Below are 16,991 nucleotides of genomic sequence, written 5' to 3' on the forward strand. Positions count from 1 at the left end.
AATACGGGGCGGCATGCCACGCTGGTCCATCGACAGAATCCTCTGTACAAGAACCTCTTCTTGTACAGGTGTAAGACGGCGATTTTTGGAGATAGCACCGCGTTGTGGAGGAATACCACGGGCGCGACGCGTAACCGTCTTTCTGGGCACATCGTATAGTTTCTCAACGCCTCGGAAGGATGTAATTTGGCCGGTCTTGTAGGCTTGAACGCCTAGAATAACTCTGCCTTCTTGAAAGATGGCTTCTTGTTGTTGTGGTGCTGCCATTGGGGTGGTTGTTGGACGACGCGTCGCGTGTTGAGTTGAGTGGGCCACTAGCTTGTGCGGGCCACTAACTTGTGGATTACGTTATAATGATTCTTTGAGTAAGTACGACCCTTTCGAGCTCCAGACTCATGCCAGTGCATGAGTTGTACCGTGCTTTCTCGACTTCACGAGGTATCATATTCTAAGCCGAATCTTCCGACCTCGGAATTTGGCTTCATGCGAAAAGTATCTCTGGGTTTGTCTTCGCCGCTTTGCAGACTGGTAAGCTAGGCCTCAAAGCGGTCCGAAGTTTGTAGTTTGGTGGTGAGGGCTTGGTTGCTCTAAAAACCCTTGCTTGCCTATTTCGCCAAACAAGGTATATTCTAGCCTCGCGGTTTACGAAAGCAAATGTACAAATCCAACCTCCACGGTGAGTACCCTTTCGGCTCTGTTTAGAAAAGTTGCATCCTCTCCCGCTGACCAAACTTCCCAAGTACCAATTGTCGCTTATTACTCATATCCTAAATCATCTTATCCTATTCAATCGCATTGAGCGTTGTCAGAATGTTGCTTTCCCAATGCAAACACAATTTCAGATTTCCTATGTATGGTCCATCATGTTGCATCTCTTAAATGTCACCATAGCCTGAGAGTCTCCTCTACAAAGATCAACTCTACCATCAAACATCAGTCCACGCACAAACGCCTCCCCTTCAATCTTTAGCCAAGATGCCTTCCGAATGGCAGATCCACAACGCTACTCGCACGAGCTGGACCTCCTTGGACGCCTTGAGTAATCTCCGTCTCAACACCAACGTCCCCAAACCCACCGTCATTCCCCCCAAGACAGCGCTCGTCCGCATGAAAGCTGCGGCACTCAACGCTCGCGATTTCATGGTCCTCGCACACGACCCCATTTACCCAGGAAACCATGTCAACGACCTCGTCCCCTGTGCTGATGGTGCTGGGGAAGTCGAAGCCATCGGAGAGGGCAGCCAGTGGAAAGTCGGAGACAAGGTCCTCGTTCACCCGAACGCCTGGATTGATGAAGGGTTACCAGGACCGATTCCTTTCGAATGCCCTCAAAAGGGGGCAGATAACGAGCAAGGTACTCTGCGCGAGTATGCTGTTTGGGTATGTACTTTCTGGTTTGTAAGCGGTGAAGGATATTGACATAAGTTTTGCAGGAAGACAGCCATCTGATCTCCGCGCCTTCGCATTTGACGTTCGCAGAAATGGCTGCGATGCCGGCCTGTGGCGCTACGTCCGTGAATGCGCTCTTCCATGGGCCTGAGCCTTTGAAGGCGGGCATGACGGTGCTCACGCAAGGCACTGGGGGTGTCAGCTGCTTCGCTATCCAGGTAAGTCCTCGCTTCCACTTAAGTCTTTGCTCTATCATGCAAAGTTTTGACATGAATCTAAGCTGGCCTCCGCAATCGGAGCCAGGGTGATTGCAACATCTTCGTCAGACGCCAAACTTGAGCTCGCGAAAATGATGGGCGCTACGCATCTCATCAACTACCGAACCCATGCAAATTGGGAACAAGAAGTGTTACGCCTCACCAACGGGAAGGGCGTCGACCTCGTCGTTGACGTAGCAGGCTCCGGGACCATCGAGCAGTCTCTTGCGGCAGTTAAATTCGGCGGGCAGGTCTCCTTAGTCGGCTTTATGTCCGAAAGTAAGAAGACTGACCTTGTCCTGGCGATTATTCTTGGTGGAAAGACTGGTAAGTGACCACCGAAGACGCGTTGGAGAATTCAAGCTGACTGGTGGCCTGCAGTCCGAGGAGTGGCAAATGCTGGGAGCAAGGCGATGGCGGAACAGGCAGCTCAGTTGGCTGAGAAATATAAGATCCATCCGGTTGTTGCGACAATCTTTGAGTGGGAGGATGCGAAGGAGGCATTCGCGATGCTTAACGCTCAGTCTGCTGTCGGGAAGATTGTGATCAAGATCTAATTCATCGGAGTCTGTTGATTCGATCCATACAGCAACCACAGAAACAATGACATTATAAGACGTTTATACCTTTGACGCATTGAACAAAGCCATATATGAGATTTGTTTTGGTAACCCTCAATTGACCTGTGCAGCAGCCCAATGGGTCTCCTGCTCCTCCGAGTAGAGCATAAATGTAACGAACCTGCAGTCTTACGGGAGGGGGAGGAGGCCTGGGTAGTTCGCTTTCGGAAGGTGACAGAAATAATTTGATATATGCCATCTGAACAATCTACTGCCGCCTGAAGTGCACAACTAAGAGTAAATGGTCGAAACGAAAGATATGCGGCTCTAACTCTCACGGCAGCAGGCCATCACCCACACATTCACTTCCCCTTTACCTCAAATAGACCCTCTAACCACTCCCTCAGCCTCCCCTTATCCACCTCAACGTGCCCACCCTTCTCCTTCACAAGGATCGCAACTACAAACTCCCGCCTACTCCCCCACGCACCCACTGGCGGTACCATCTGCAGAACATCACCATACCCCCTTCTCCGCCAATACGCCCCGATCCTCTCCTCATTACACATAATCCACATCCGCAGGCCCTCACCCCCTCCCACCATCCGCGCTCGCAACGCTTCCTCAACCGCAGCACACGCGCGGCTCGCAACCCCTTGCCCGCGGTACTCAGCCTGATCGAGGCTCGCTACGCATTTGACTTCCCAATCCAGCCATGCAGAACCATCAGCCGCATCCTCCGCAGCACCGTCGGTTTTCACAGCGCTGAAACCAGGCCAGCGGGTCACAGACGCGGAAGCGACGACGGCTCCGGTCTCGGCGTCGCAGACGATCGCGCACAATCCGTCGGCGCCTAGGACGTTGGCGAGACCGGGGTCGACGGGGCGGGCGCTGGGCGGGAAGCGCGAGATGGTGTTGTCCCAGGCGTCTGGGTCACGGGATTTGTGGGTGGAGAAGGCGGCGTTGATGAGGGAGATGGTGGCGTTGTTTAGGGTGGGTTGGGAGAGGAGGTCTGATTTAGTGAGGATTTGGGTGGTGAAGGATTTGGGTGGGGGTGGGGTCGTAGAGGACATTTTGGGTGGGATGGTGCTGGGGAGGACTTGTGAAAGGGGTGCAATTAATATACGTAGTGTAGTTCTCGGATGTAGATAGGGCGCCACTAATCGGATATACGCCCTATAGATATGTACTTCGGAGGAAGGATCGCTAGTAGTTACGAAGTACCTACACGAGTCAGCTATTCATCCTAGTGATGAGCTAGTTTTTGATTGGTCGAAATGCTCCGTTCTTTAGGAAGGGTCCGATCGCGGCATGTAAGAATTTGTGATGTAGAATATCTAGTCTGTCTGCTTTAAGGGAATGCTAGAATCATAGGACGAGCAACCCCCACTTCTAGTAGATGTACACCAATCTTTTGAGGTGGCGACACGAGTCTCCTAGTTGTTCGAAACGCTCAACTTCCATCGCATTCACATCTCAGCAAATACCGAGAGAGAGAATTAGGAGCAGCAGCAGCAGCAATAGTAGTGAGTAGAGGAAATGTGCGGATGTTCGTAGTGAGACACTGTAGAGAAATGAAGCGAATGTGGAAGATCATGTGGATTTATCGATCGTATAATAGCCTTTAGATGAAGACCGTTTGATTGTTCAAGGGGTATCGCAATTTTAGCTAGAAGCCTGCCCGCAGGGCTGTCTCGTCACCCTTCCATCGTCGAGCCAAGTTTGCATCGTATCGTATCGTACACTGGAAAAGCTACCACCATTCGATTCTCGTGGCCTGTGCTGGCTGGTCGCCTAGTTGAGCTTCTTGTCTCCAACCTTGACAGTACGGCCCTGGTTGCGCTGGTATTGTAAGAATCCGAAGAAGGCGACGGCAAGGACACCGATGATGAGGATGTTTCCTGAGAAAAGCAAGTCAGAATAAGAAGGGAGTTGGAGTCATGGTGACTGTTCAGGTTGGGCTTACCGAAGACAAATCCGACAACGCCGCCAGTCAGTTCGACCAATCCCTTGAAGAAGTCAAGAACCAGATTAATGGCGCCAGAAAAGAGGTTCACGATCATGGCGAAGACACCGTAGATGAGGTCGAAGAAGGTCTTGAAGAAGGAGCCAATCACCTCAAACAGGGAGGTGACGAGATCTGAGAGGGACTGGAAGATTCCCGACATATTTGAGGGCTGGTTTGATTGGGTGTTGCTTTGGTGGAGTGAAGTTGTAGAAGTGGACTTCGTGGAGTGTGGAGAGCGTGTGGGGAGGACTGTGGGGAGGCTTTATGTGCCACAGTGGTGGCTACGTAGTTTGTGGTTCATAAGGTATGCGGGTATGACGTTCTTCCAAGGTGCTGGCCGGTTCTTGATCGATCTGGACAGCCACACAGCCACATCTGGGTCATCGAAGAATCGCAGAAAACGATGACATCACACGGAAAGAGAACATGCGCAAGTCTCAGCATGGCACACATTTATCATCACGACCTGTACAACCTTGGAACCAGCCAGGGCCAGCCTTTGCTTCCCTCACAGCTCAGTCTGCACTTCAAGAGCGCCATGTCCTTCCGCCATGCTCTCGATAGTGCTTTCGAGAAAGGGAAAGCAAAGCTGAATGAATTCCAGGCCAACAACAACCGTCCACCAGTACCAGCCCGCCCGCATTCCAACCAACCTCCTCCCGTTCCAACCTCCAGCAAACCCGGGTCCTCCGCACCAGCTGCTGCATACTGGCAACCGAACCTCCACGCTAGCAGAGCTGTAACAGAAGACTTCCGTCACGAATTGGGCGACCATGGCTGGGGGAATAACGAGTCCCAGAACTACACGAACAACCCCGCAAACAGCTTCTACACCCCGGACGGCAAGCTTGTTGTTCGTGCAATCGCGGACTCAACTCAACAACAGCGCTATACCAGCGCGCGCTTGACATCGCACCAGACTCTCTCTCGCCCTCGAGGCTTTCTATCCGTGTCAATCCAGGCCCCATGTGCGTCTGGAATCTGGCCTGCGTTCTGGTTGCTACCCGCCGATCCATTTGTATGGCCCACAGACGGTGAGGTCGATATATTCGAGTCCTGGAATGGGGACCTCGTAAACCATAGCTGCCTGCACTGGGGCTTCTTCAATGGCGAGGACTGGAACAAGCATCGAGTCGTAGAGACGCATGTCCCATCTATGCCACACAGCGTTCATACATTTGGATTTGCTTGGAACCAGGACACTGGGAAGCTGCTGTGGTATATTGACGGTGCGCCGGTCATGAAGGCGAATATACCACCGGGCACGCGGCCGATGGCGGATTTCCGCATTATCATCAACGTTGCTATGGGCGGGAATGTGTGCGGCGGGAAGCTACCTGATAATGGTTGGTACGATCTTGTCCTGAGTGATCTGAAAATGGTAGATGACCCTGCTGGTGGTTGGGATCGATTTGAGCATGAGTGGAATCAGACAAAAGAAGGGAGGGCTGGATGATGGATATGTCTATTTAATGATTAACGAATACCTGTCAGAGACCTTAATTGTACATTAGACCCTTAAAGGCTCGTATTCTTCTGCTGTGCTTACTTGGAGATTGCAAGCTCTCTACAATTTAATCTGATCTTGGCATCACGTGATATGAAGCGCTATCTTACGTACGCCTCAAACACTCTCATCCTTACAACACCATAGAAAGAGCATATACGTTGACAACACAAAACATTTATGATTCATGCGCAAAACTCTGGATGTTGGTATACTTACTCCAGCCCCCCATGCCCATCACCAGGATTCAGGATTAGGATCGCGTTCATTGAATGCGGCTGAGTCTTGCCCTCGGCCCTTTTTCATAACGTCACAGCCCTTCGACTCATCAGGTGGTCTCCTAGCTAATAACCTGCAGCTTACCTCTCTACTAACCTACTTAACACACCACCATCAAACGATTCGCTCCTCGTTCAGTCCTCTTAGTTGAGTCAACTGAACAACCAATCATGCCTTATTTCGATGCCTCACCCACCTATTCCAACCCAATACTCTCCTCAACAATCCCACGCTCTCTCGAAACCTCTATGAACCACGCCGGTCGCAACTCCGCTCACGACTTCCAAGACCTGCGCTCGGCCCACCGCGCCGTCACTCACACGCGCGCGCGCGCCGAAAAGTACTATAGCTTCAAAGGCCTCTCTCCCTCCGACCTCTCGTCTCCACATTACGTCGCTGTCTGTTGCGTACGCGGCTGCAAGACCGAGGGCAAGCTTGACAGCTGCTGGCCTACATCTTTTCCTGCTGATTTGTCGACTGCGCCGGTGCGGCAGTTTTCAAAGCGTGAGGCATACAAGGAGGCGCAGCGGTGGCCTAGGCCACCGACGTATCATCATACGTATCAGAAGGATAAGGGGAAGAGGGATAGGATGGGTGAGACAAGTAGGTGGGAAAAGAGAAGGTGGAAGAGAAAGTGGAACGCGAGGGTTGCTAGGGGTGAGATATTGGAGGACAATATGTCGATAATGTATTTGGAGGAGGAAAAGGGGATGCTTCTTCTTCGCCGTTCTTTGCAGCTAGCGCTGGAGAAATATTGGTTAGAACCTCGTAACGATTATGGCGGTGAAGAGGAAGACGAAGACGAAGTAACAGTACAAGTCAAGAGTATGGAAGCTAGGATACCCAATGGGGCCCCGGAAGCAGAAGAGGAAGACGAGGATTGGGACCTCGCATCCGTTTCTACGGCTCTTTCTTGGATAGAACTATGATCCAGAGTGTAATGGTAAGTACGAATCAAAGCTTACTCTTTACCAATCTTGAAATCTTCGAAATTCTTCCTCTCCTCATTTTAGTATCGAAAAACAGTAAAGCACTGTAGATGAAGCTTCCACTGACCGATCACCTTATGATTCGCCAATGGCATAGCGAACTTGACCCAAAGTGCCTGCTCAGAGAAATCTCAACCCTTCAATTTCACAACAAGGTCACGATTGGACAAAGGCATTCTTTGCAGCCGTCCTGGTCTTTGTCCGATTGTGTTTTGGTTTTTGGCCTCTTTGTGATATCGTTGCCTTTATTCCATTGATCAATTCTACCATACGCTTGCCAGGGCCTCCCAAATTTCTCAAGTTTTACATACCACATTTCATGCCGTATTGCTGTATCAAGCGTTAACTATGGACGACCCAATGGAAATCGACACTACAGCTACTATTAAAGACAGGCTCATAGAAGATCTGAGTCCAGATCATAAAAAGTGCATAGAAAAGGCTGCCTCGTACTATCACTCTTCCATTGATGACCTACAAAAACATGGCATCCTAAGCCTGCAAGCTCCCTTTACGTCCAATCTGCAAGGTAATGTCCACTCTTTTGTAGCTAAGGACAAAATAGTGCCTGCCATTATGACATCAGAAACCTACGAAAAGCTGATGCCCGCGTGGCTACTCTTCACCAAATTCGTCACAGAGCCATACACATTGCGATATTACGCCACAAACGCCGTGTCCAATGTCGGGTACTATACTCCCAAAGCAGATACTACTGCTGAGCGTTTGATTGACCTGAGTAACAAGGCGGAGATAGCAAAATGGGTGAATAACGAATACGACTTTTCGCTCAGCTTTGAAGACAAGAGAGATGAAGTTAACAAATACCACAGAATCTATCTCGCACCAGTTGATCCTAATGACAACGTCAACATTGTCGTCGCGACGTTCAAGACCATAAACCAACTCCACCAGTACACTAGATATGTCGTAAATGCGGACGTAGCACGAGACGTTTTCGCACAAGCTGACATTAACAGGAAGCGCACCCTGGTTTCGGACTCGATTGAAATCCAATTCAACCCTACTCTACTCAAATACGCAGCTGATATCGATCCAAGTCAAGACTATGACCTGTTCCTCCGCCTCTGTTGGATATTCGCCACGACGATCGGCCATGAACTTATCCATGTCATCAACTATATCCGTTTCCACGATACCGAGTCCGGACATGACATCAGCCTCGAAGATGAATATGTAATCTGGAATTCGCGTCAAAACAAACAATGTGAAGATGGGTTTGCATGGGAAGTCAGCATGTTCAAGCTCAAGGTTGAGCCGCTTCCTTATCCAGAGTATTACGAAACGAAGAGATCTCCTTGGAACCCTGTTACATCGGAGCTCATTCCGAAGTACGGACTATATGCTTATGAATGGCCGGAAGGAGGCAAACTTCTGGATAGTCACAAGCGCTGGGCCGTTCCTATGAATTACATTGCGCAGTGGTTCTCGGAAGAAAATTGGAAGCATATTGGAAGCACTGGTAAGCCCATGATAGAGGATCCTAGAAGCGGTCTAGAGATTGAGTACAAAAGACATTATAGGGACCGTATACTCGACTGAAAGACCCTTGGGGATCCGACTCGCACATCGAAAAAGAGTGCCTACAAGACCAGGCTACCTGAGCGATTCCCGAGACCGTTGGTCGAATCAGATCCACGGACACGATAATCGTAAGTATGCACATTTTACACAGGTACAATGCGTCTTCTCGGATTTCTATACACTTTCCTGGTACTGCTTGTGGTGCGTCAGGGTAATTTCATAACGTCCGCAAAATTAACAACTAATAGACTTAGGAGGTCACCCCAGACAGCGGCAGAGAGGTGTAGGGAGATTATAAGTGCAATCCGTCGCCCCGGGTTTTCATTAGTATGATAAAGCCCTACAGTCACAAGGAAGGCGAGTGTCCGGATATTTATGAGCCGGCACGGTAGGTAGGCAAGTAATCTCTAGTACGCATAATGTCTTAGCCGCATCGTAGGTAAAATGTGAATCATCCATAACGTGCATCCACCTCTAACGGAACAACCACCGTGACGGAACAATGTATGGGTATTTCGACAGTAAAGCAATCAAACATATGCCCACGACTCCGAATCCTACTACTTTCCTCAAGATTTCTTGTTAGAGCATTCAGAAACTTCCCCAGTCCTGTAGATACGAAAAGTACATTAGCATCAACGCCATACCGCCTGTTCGGCGATAGGTTCTTCCTCATAGCGACAACTCGCCCTACCCATAGAGCACCACCATCGAGCTTAGACTACCGTCGCAACACCTAAAGAGCACTTATATAAGCTGAAGAATCAATCAGCATCGCGAGAAGTCGTAAATCGCCGTGGGGCTGCAGATAGTGCTGATTTCATGTGGGGTCGCCATTCCAGTCCGTACTTCGATCTTAAGTCGTCCAATCAGAGAAGCAGAAGGATACTGCCGAGCGCCTCAGCACGCTTTGTAAAATACTGTATTTAAGCTTACGCTGTAACTATTCAGCACGTCGATAACAGAACCTTTCGTAACAGCCAGGGCCTCTAGTGACCCTAGTGACTGAAGTATTGTCAGACGTTAGGTGACATGAGGCAGAATATTGCCATGTGGTACATATGGTCGCTGATGCTCTTAGGTTTGGGAACATGGCGCGATTCCCATCCACGGCGTCGAGTGGTCTCCATATTCTCCATCAGCTGAAGAAAAGAAAATTGGTCAGCCATAGCTGGTGCTGGTGAGAGCGAGATGAGCGTGCGCCCCCCCCTCCCGGGCTAGCCGCTGTGACTGTGCCAGCTGCTGGGCCTGCCGCGGGGAGTGGCCAGCCGCCTATGCAGGCACCCAGACGCTACAAGGGGCGCGGCCAAGTGCATATTCCGGTTACGTAAGCATCTCACCCAAATCTTGAAAGTTGCTTCGCACCATCCAGTATCGGTTAATAAATTTGTCTTCTTCCATAATTATCACTAAGAGACATAGACAGATACATCTACCCACTTGGATCGTAATCGATGGCTGTAGTTGTTGTGGTATAGCTCCTCCAATGCACCAAAAACTAGTAGTTTTGATGTTCCTCGCCTCGCGTAGCTGGTAGGTCCGGAATATGCACTTGGCCGCGCCCCTTGTATGATAGACTTAGCTCAGCGATCACGCGCGTCCACCCTGTTCAACACGTGCTATGAACTAAAATGGTTACTTGATCTTAATCATTCATGTCGGTGACCGGCGTGGGATGACCACAAACTCCGTATCCTTCAATAACGGATCAACATTCGCCTGTAGCTATCACGCTAGGTAGATCATGCCTGGCAAAAAGAGCTCCCAATGGTTAATTGGAAATCTAGAGGAAGAGAAGGTAATCCTCGACGATGAAACGCGACCACTGGACTCTGCGCATGAGAAGAGAATTCAAGCATACTTTGACCTGTTCGACGAGGCCGCTGAATCACCGAATGCAAAATCGCCGCAACACCGCCATTTGAGGTTGCGGGTTTAACCATGGAAGTAGACAATTGTTCATCATGGATAGATCGAGCATTAGTTGATCAATGGGCACACGTGCACAGCGTCTCGTATGCAGAACCTGTCATTATTTGGCTATGTGATGCCCCTGGCATTACACATGTCATGCCGGATCGTGGCTTAAGGACTCTGCCAAGCATGTGTGACCTGATATATATTTCCTGTATTACATGATCTCTCCCAGCGAGGTGCCTAAATTTAGGTCAATTTGATTTTGATAATCAGGAAGAAGTTCTCACCTGTTCTGAACGGTGTTGGGGTAAAGTAACATAGATAGTCTATCGAGTACTCGACAATGATGGGGCTGCATGAGGAACTCTTGAGCTTTTCGGTGAAGACATGATCTATCATATCAACTCCTATTCTCCCGAAAGATGAGGACAATAATCGCCAAACGAGAGATGGGACGATAACCACCAACGAAGATCCATTCATCAAACCTGCTCATCGTAACGTGCGACGGAGTACGACTAGCCTCATCTACAATAGCAACATAGTACTGATGAGGCTATAGGACCCTGCCTGGCTGCCTTGGCCAAATCCAAGGACATTGTAACTGGTCGTCTCTTCTACAACTTCCAAGTACTCGTACTTAGGCAAGCTATAGGTCAAGTCGTCGTCGGGGTGCGATAGTCTTCAGGGGGAAAGGCAAAATCAATCTCAGGCAATAAGACGGGTTACTTCCAATAGGTAGTACTGAAGTCTTGAGTTGAACACGAGGTTCCTATCTACGAGAACGAGCGTGCTTAAATACAAAAGGCAACTCCTAAGAAATCTATGTGCTCGTCCGCTCGTCGTCGAGCTAGCGAGCCCGGCTCGTCTGCTCGTCCACGATCCTGCTCGCCAGCTCGTCCTGCTCGCTACGAGCTGCTCGATCCTTCATGTGACCCTCTGGTCTCGTGACCTCGTAGCTAGCCAGGGGAATCCAACACACCAAGGCGTCGGACCCTCGTGCCCCTGGGACCCGTATGCAGATTATGTGTAATCAATCTGATCTGCTTACATGCTTCCGCGAATACCTCAGTATGCGCGTCTTGTGTGTTATGATCTGTAACAGACATGGACCATTTGCTTGAGCTGGGTTATCAGGGTAGCAAGAAATCTTCGTATAGATAGCATATTAGATATGCATTACGATCACGTCGCATCGGCGTGTGTGTTTGGATTAGTATTATTTAAAGTGTGCAGACTGGCTTGTATATTCTGAAATGGTACTGCATTAAGCCGAGTCTACGGTGGACAGAGGCTAGCCATCGTCGCAGTCCTTCTCTGCCTTACAATCTAACTCTTTCAGCTCCTCGTCCACTGGTGCTTCGAGCCGACTTCCATTATCGTAGACCGGCGGGTTGCTTTCATCTATGAAGTATGGCCGGGGTCCTGCGTCTACGCTCTGAATGTGCAACAATCTACTTGCGACATATGCATCCATGCTCGGTTCGCGTCGTACGAGAAAGGTGTCCTCCTTCTTCTGGACATAATATATAGGCCGCTCGCAGCTTGAGTCAATCTCTGCTCGAATTAGGTGGTCGCACCCCTCAATGTATACATCGAAGCAGACGAATGCCCGGTTCCGGGAGAGGACGACGGAGCTCATTTGCGTAGCGAGTCCACCAGATTCTAACCCGAGGACTGCTGTCAGCGCTAAGTTGATCTCTTCTGTCACATTTTGCGCCCAAGTGATGACTTCTTGACTGTGGCGACTAGCGTTGTATTTCAACTTGCACAGACACCGCAAGGTAGCTTGTGTCTCTATAGCAGTTCGAGATTCAGGAGATAGTTGAGCTTTTATTTCTCCGCTACGCACGAGTCAGCTTATGAGTGCCATCGGATCCGGCGCAATGACTACTTACACACCACTTTCTCCTATTATGGTTCTTGCAAGGCTTTAGTAGGTTGGACGCAGAGGGCGGGAAACGGCTGTAAATCAGGCTGCCGGTCTAGAGATGTCTTTGACGGGCGGAAGGAAGAGCCTAGTGGTTGACCGGGAGAATCGCAAGCCAGCACAGTGGAGCCTGGAGGGGAATCGAGACAGGGCTGGGATGTTACGGGGAGAGCGATGGGCATCATCCCTGCGGCAAAAGTAACTGGCCTGTTTTGAGGCCCCTGCTCGCCTTACCTAATTCAAGCACGGGCCTTAAAAAAGGCGGGTCTCTTTTGCCGCGGGGGTGGAATGGTTATATGGTATTAGTCAGCACTAAATAACTAACTAACTAGTGCATCAGTGCTTCAGCTGAAGGTATTTTATCTTGCACGTGCCTTGTCCTATTTCGTCACATGTCCGACTCTTTGTTGCATTGAACGGCAATGCGTACAGCAACGCTTCGCGCGCGCTTTAGTAGCAGCAGCACAGTAAGTAGCTATGGACCAAGCCGGCCAGGCACTCTCGCTGGACCAACGTCCAGACCTACGGGCAACCCACCTGGCCTTGACAGAACGTAAAGTCTCTCGCACCACTGCTTGGTATCGCTCCCGCGGACGACCTTCGAGGAAGACGGGAGTGTGCTGCGTCTTCAGGACGAACGTCAATGCACCGCGAATAATGTCGCCGGCGAGGTCTGCTGGCACGGACTGGCTACCGTTGCGCTCAACGAGGTGCAATACATCGTGGAGAAAGGTGCTGAGGCATGTAAGCGTGCTCGCGAAGCGGGGTAGGTTATGTCGCCCTCCAAGGCCACGGCGTCGCCATGGCTCTTCGGTAGCAGTGGGCGCTGCTGCTGAAGTGCTGGCTAGTCAATTGGCGTCTTAAGCGGACGTTTGCGTGCAATTAACTGCGTTAATTCCAAAAATTGAAATTCTAGCTTCAGCTACGGCGATCAATGAGTAGCGTGTAAACTTGATATCGTTTTGATACTTAGCCAATACCATAGCCGAATGCGCTAACTATGTTGATCCACAAGCAAAGCCATGTGGCGCGCCCGCTTACTCCTGTCCCTACGGAGAAACTCTCGGTCTCTTCAACTTCTATTCCTCATTGCGTCAAAGCCTCGGAAACTGAACTTCATCGATCGTTCTATATTTCTAGTAGTCCGAGATTCGAAGAACTGCCCAGACTTGGGGTTCGACAGGGGATAACAGCTGAGGCGCGAACTATCCCCGCGAACAGAACGATCGACAGCGTACCCAGTACTACCGTAAATTTCTAGTTAGAGCATATGACTGTGTGCAGAATGAGTGGAATTTGATGAGGTACTCTCTGCAGGATTATACTATTGCTGAAGTACATTAGAGATACTTCGGAAGGGAATAGTGTTCCGTTACAGTTGGTGTTCCGCTACGGGTGGATATACATTATAGATTTCTCTTTAACTACACACACACCCTCACATGTCAAACCAAGCCTCCAGCTGCACCTCATTCCCAATCCTTCTCTCCGGACCTCGCCCCTCTTCACCTTCAACCCTTGACAAGTCATACCAAACACACGACATCGCCGACCACAGCGTCAACGTCACACATTCGTCTCGCTGCCCCCGGTCCACGTGCTCCCTCACCTCAGCTATGCACGCCGCCCATCCAAGAAGCGCCCGCCGGGTGGTCTCGACGCCACCGCTTGCGGCGATGCCGTCAGGCATCCAACGCCTTCCCGTGGTCGCATCGCATTGCTACTTTCGGGCCCTCCAGCTCCCTCGAGTACGTAGTCGCCGTCTACCCTGCCTTGCGCGTGAACGAGCACGTAGCACCAAGCCCGGGCTGCGCGCCGTACTACCATGGGGCCCAGGCGTGCCAGGGTAGCTTTTGACCATCCTCCACCTCAGATACCGCCGAATCTGGCGCTGTACATGGTCAGTCTCTCACAAACGTCCAGCATGTTCAACTCTGTTCCCTGATGGTGTTTCTCATCCATATCGCGAGAACGTGACAGTCGATGATGACGAGGTCTAAGGGATGTCCATGGTCGCACGTGGGAATCCAGTCTTATCAATCGCATCGCCGTCGTACCTCGCCGGACGGCTGGTGACCCCCACGCACAAGACGGCGACGGCCAGTGTCTAGAACGATTGTGCACCATACCACGAGAGGATACCACCCCTTAGAGACGGTAGCAGGGGCGCTTTTTTGTGGGAGGCGGATGAGCACCGCAATGAGCGTTGACGCCCGGTTTGTGTTGGTGTGTGGGCTGGGTTCTGGGCATCGGGGGAGGATGTTGTAAAGAAAAATGGGGCTTTCGAGAAATTCGTGTATTACTCAACAGACGTCAAGGCTTGGCCGGCTTTTCGTGGCTTTGTGATAGTAGCTTTTTATCAGGGTTTAGAGGTGCGACGTGAGATGAGCAATTTTTGGGGCAAGTGAAAAAGAGCTGAGTGTGCCGTGTAGCAAGGTCAGGAAGCAGAAATCTCAAGGAGAGGAACGTAGGATTGTCATCCTTGATCTGTTTATCCTTAAGAGGTCATATAAGGTACTCTAAAGAAGGACGAAAGGCCGTGAATATAGCGAAGGACGAAGGGCCGTGAAGATAACGAAGGAAAAAGATTACCCATGGATGAAACGTGATACCAACATTCAAGACTCGAGGACGTAGTAGAATTCAAGAGACCCCAGTTCTGCGTTCAAGCCTCTTCCTTGATGTCCCACCTCTTTCTTGAGATCACGAGGTTCTATTTGTCCTACGCTCGTGAAGCAGTATGCGGGGAACATCTACAAGAGGATATGATATGAAAAGATAATGATGTCATTACAGAGGACAAAAAACCGAAATCATGTGGGTGAACATTGACAGCAGAGACCCAAATAAGATATTCCAGCATGTACTTCTTGGGCCCTGAGGTATAGGCGATGGGAAGTGACGTCTTTCTGTGCGGAGCGCTGGAATTCGGACCGCAGGCTCGGGAATGATCAAGAAGTGCGAGAGAAAGGTTCCCACCGTTGGCCGAAGGACGACCTTCCTAAGGTGCTCCGTTATTCCCCTGTGTTCTGTTTGCGACGCATGCAGGCTCTAGGCAAGGGTCTGTGATGAACCCTTTACCATCACATCCAACGCAAGGGGTACTGGTGGGGCTACGCCATCTACCATGATTCTTAGCAGATATGAAAGTACAGAAGAATAAGGCCTACGTTTTATCATTTCCTGCACAAGCGCTGCATGTTGCCCTAACAATGTAGCCGTTTGTGCAAGCACATCTGAAGTATCCATGCTGCTGAGCCGGGGATAGGGGCGGAGTGGAACCTGCGGAAGCCATCTGGGTTTGTGAAGCAAAGTCCTCTTCTGGCGGAGTATAATTCCAATAGCGAGGCTTGTCCGGATCGGTGCTGAGCGTACGTAGTCAAAACGGATTCACGCTTCCGATTGACCAATTGGAGAATAGACCAAAATAGAACTATCTGAATGAAATAGATATGATGTTTGAGATGTGGTTGGAGCGCGCCAAGAGGAGAATCAGTAGAGGAATAGCCTACCTTTATACCTACGCCCTTTGCTCAATTCCCAGACATCCCAATTCCCCAGACCATAGAATACCGCAATGTACACGAAGCCTCACAGCATTGCCTTCTTCCGAGATGGCCACGATGGTGGCACCTACAATCCCTGTAGCACGCTCCCACGCCTCTACTTCGTACCTTGATCACAGCCCAACTCAACCCCCCATCCCCGGCAACAAGAATCTTCGTGGTTCTCCAAAGCTAGCCAGCGCGCCTCTTAAGAGTCAGCAGACTATGCCTCGTCCAGGGATGGACCTCACCGCCGCACCCGGGCGCAACGGTAACCTTACCTACTCAGCCGTTTATCGACTGACACTTCCAGCGCAGCCCTACAATGAACACCTTCGCTCGAGGTTATAGGTGGCCAGCGCCGGAGGGAGTAGCGTAGCAAGCCTCGGACATGATTCCGCGGGACCAGCGCACAAGGCTCTTAGTCCTATGTAGTTCCGAGACGCTATGGCGTCCTATAAAAGGCGCTGGCGAATTTTGTGTCTGAAACGCGCCCACGAGAGCGGTGAACGGTGAGCTGGCGTGGCTGGGGCACTGAAAAGGGGAAACCGTTGCAGCATGGTCGTGTGGACGGCTTCGCGTAAGGGATGTCGTGAGCGGGCTTAGCGGGAGAATAGCCATCACATGTGACTTGTTTTTCATTCATTTCCAGGTCCGACGGTGTGCGACCGCCACCGAGGGGATGGCCGCTATTGGATGCCGGGAAGGTCGTTGGGCAGAGTAACGACACTACTCAGCCTTGCATCGGGCCAATGGGCGGATGGGGATTCAGGGAATCAGGGGAACGGTCACCGCCATTCTATTATTCTTTTTTCCCCTGAGGTTCTACCAGATATTCATCCACGTTGTTTAGTTGCGTCCAATTTGTCATAAAGGGCGTTACGGCATTCTCAAGCACAGATGACGGAGCCGGACTTGATGATTTAAGGGTTCCGTAGGGCTGTGTAATGTGATAGCTGCTTGGCTGGACGTAGTTGTGATCCTTCTGGATAAGAGACCGATACCTATTATTAGCATTATTAGCTTTCCTGAGATTAGAGTAGCCTCATGAAGAATGAAATTGTA

The 16,991-nt window shown here is 50.5% G+C and overlaps 7 protein-coding genes across 7 annotated transcripts; 4 read left to right on the forward strand and 3 right to left on the reverse strand.

Moving 5' to 3' along the window:
• Window positions 1-830: 830 nt before the first annotated feature.
• On the forward strand, window positions 831-2,267 carry BDZ99DRAFT_505881 (putative alcohol dehydrogenase). The gene is made up of 4 exons (XM_033724134.1): window positions 831-1,380; window positions 1,434-1,607; window positions 1,670-1,973; window positions 2,028-2,267. The coding sequence occupies exons 1-4, from the start codon at window positions 976-978 to the stop codon at window positions 2,201-2,203; spliced, it is 1,059 nt and encodes a 352-aa protein (XP_033583426.1). The 5' UTR covers window positions 831-975; the 3' UTR covers window positions 2,204-2,267.
• A 116-nt stretch (window positions 2,268-2,383) lies between these two features.
• On the reverse strand, window positions 2,384-3,375 carry BDZ99DRAFT_458331 (uncharacterized protein). The gene has a single exon (XM_033718890.1). It carries the CDS (start codon window positions 3,277-3,279, stop codon window positions 2,569-2,571), a length of 711 nt encoding a protein of 236 aa, XP_033583427.1. The 5' UTR covers window positions 3,280-3,375; the 3' UTR covers window positions 2,384-2,568.
• Window positions 3,376-3,534: 159 nt separating this feature from the next.
• On the reverse strand, window positions 3,535-4,549 carry BDZ99DRAFT_433734 (uncharacterized protein). Its single transcript, XM_033717411.1, has 2 exons — window positions 4,173-4,549; window positions 3,535-4,107 (listed from the first exon to the last, which is right to left on the reverse strand). The coding sequence occupies exons 1-2, from the start codon at window positions 4,372-4,374 to the stop codon at window positions 4,001-4,003; spliced, it is 309 nt and encodes a 102-aa protein (XP_033583428.1). The 5' UTR covers window positions 4,375-4,549; the 3' UTR covers window positions 3,535-4,000.
• A 203-nt stretch (window positions 4,550-4,752) lies between these two features.
• On the forward strand, window positions 4,753-5,670 carry BDZ99DRAFT_485070 (concanavalin A-like lectin/glucanase; the record flags this gene model as incomplete). Its single annotated transcript, XM_033722684.1, has 1 exon — window positions 4,753-5,670. One exon carries the CDS (start codon window positions 4,753-4,755, stop codon window positions 5,668-5,670), a length of 918 nt encoding a protein of 305 aa, XP_033583429.1.
• A 209-nt stretch (window positions 5,671-5,879) lies between these two features.
• Window positions 5,880-7,385, forward strand: BDZ99DRAFT_458333 (uncharacterized protein). Its single transcript, XM_033718891.1, has one exon. It carries the CDS (start codon window positions 6,171-6,173, stop codon window positions 6,927-6,929), a length of 759 nt encoding a protein of 252 aa, XP_033583430.1. The 5' UTR covers window positions 5,880-6,170; the 3' UTR covers window positions 6,930-7,385.
• Window positions 7,386-7,693: 308 nt separating this feature from the next.
• On the forward strand, window positions 7,694-8,912 carry BDZ99DRAFT_136682 (uncharacterized protein). The gene is made up of 5 exons (XM_033712651.1): window positions 7,694-7,754; window positions 7,823-7,916; window positions 7,970-8,472; window positions 8,525-8,735; window positions 8,783-8,912. Coding segments are annotated over exons 2-5 (717 nt in total). The 5' UTR covers window positions 7,694-7,754; window positions 7,823-7,914; the 3' UTR covers window positions 8,784-8,912.
• Window positions 8,913-11,745: 2,833 nt separating this feature from the next.
• On the reverse strand, window positions 11,746-13,185 carry BDZ99DRAFT_515058 (uncharacterized protein; the record flags this gene model as incomplete). Its single annotated transcript, XM_033724939.1, has 3 exons — window positions 11,746-12,295; window positions 12,919-13,116; window positions 13,175-13,185. The coding sequence occupies 3 exons, from the start codon at window positions 13,183-13,185 to the stop codon at window positions 11,746-11,748; spliced, it is 759 nt and encodes a 252-aa protein (XP_033583432.1).
• Between the last annotated feature and the right edge of the window lie 3,806 nt (window positions 13,186-16,991).

This window comes from Mytilinidion resinicola, assembly GCF_010093595.1.
Source record: "Mytilinidion resinicola strain CBS 304.34 unplaced genomic scaffold BDZ99scaffold_2, whole genome shotgun sequence".
NCBI lineage: Eukaryota > Fungi > Ascomycota > Dothideomycetes > Mytilinidiales > Mytilinidiaceae > Mytilinidion > Mytilinidion resinicola.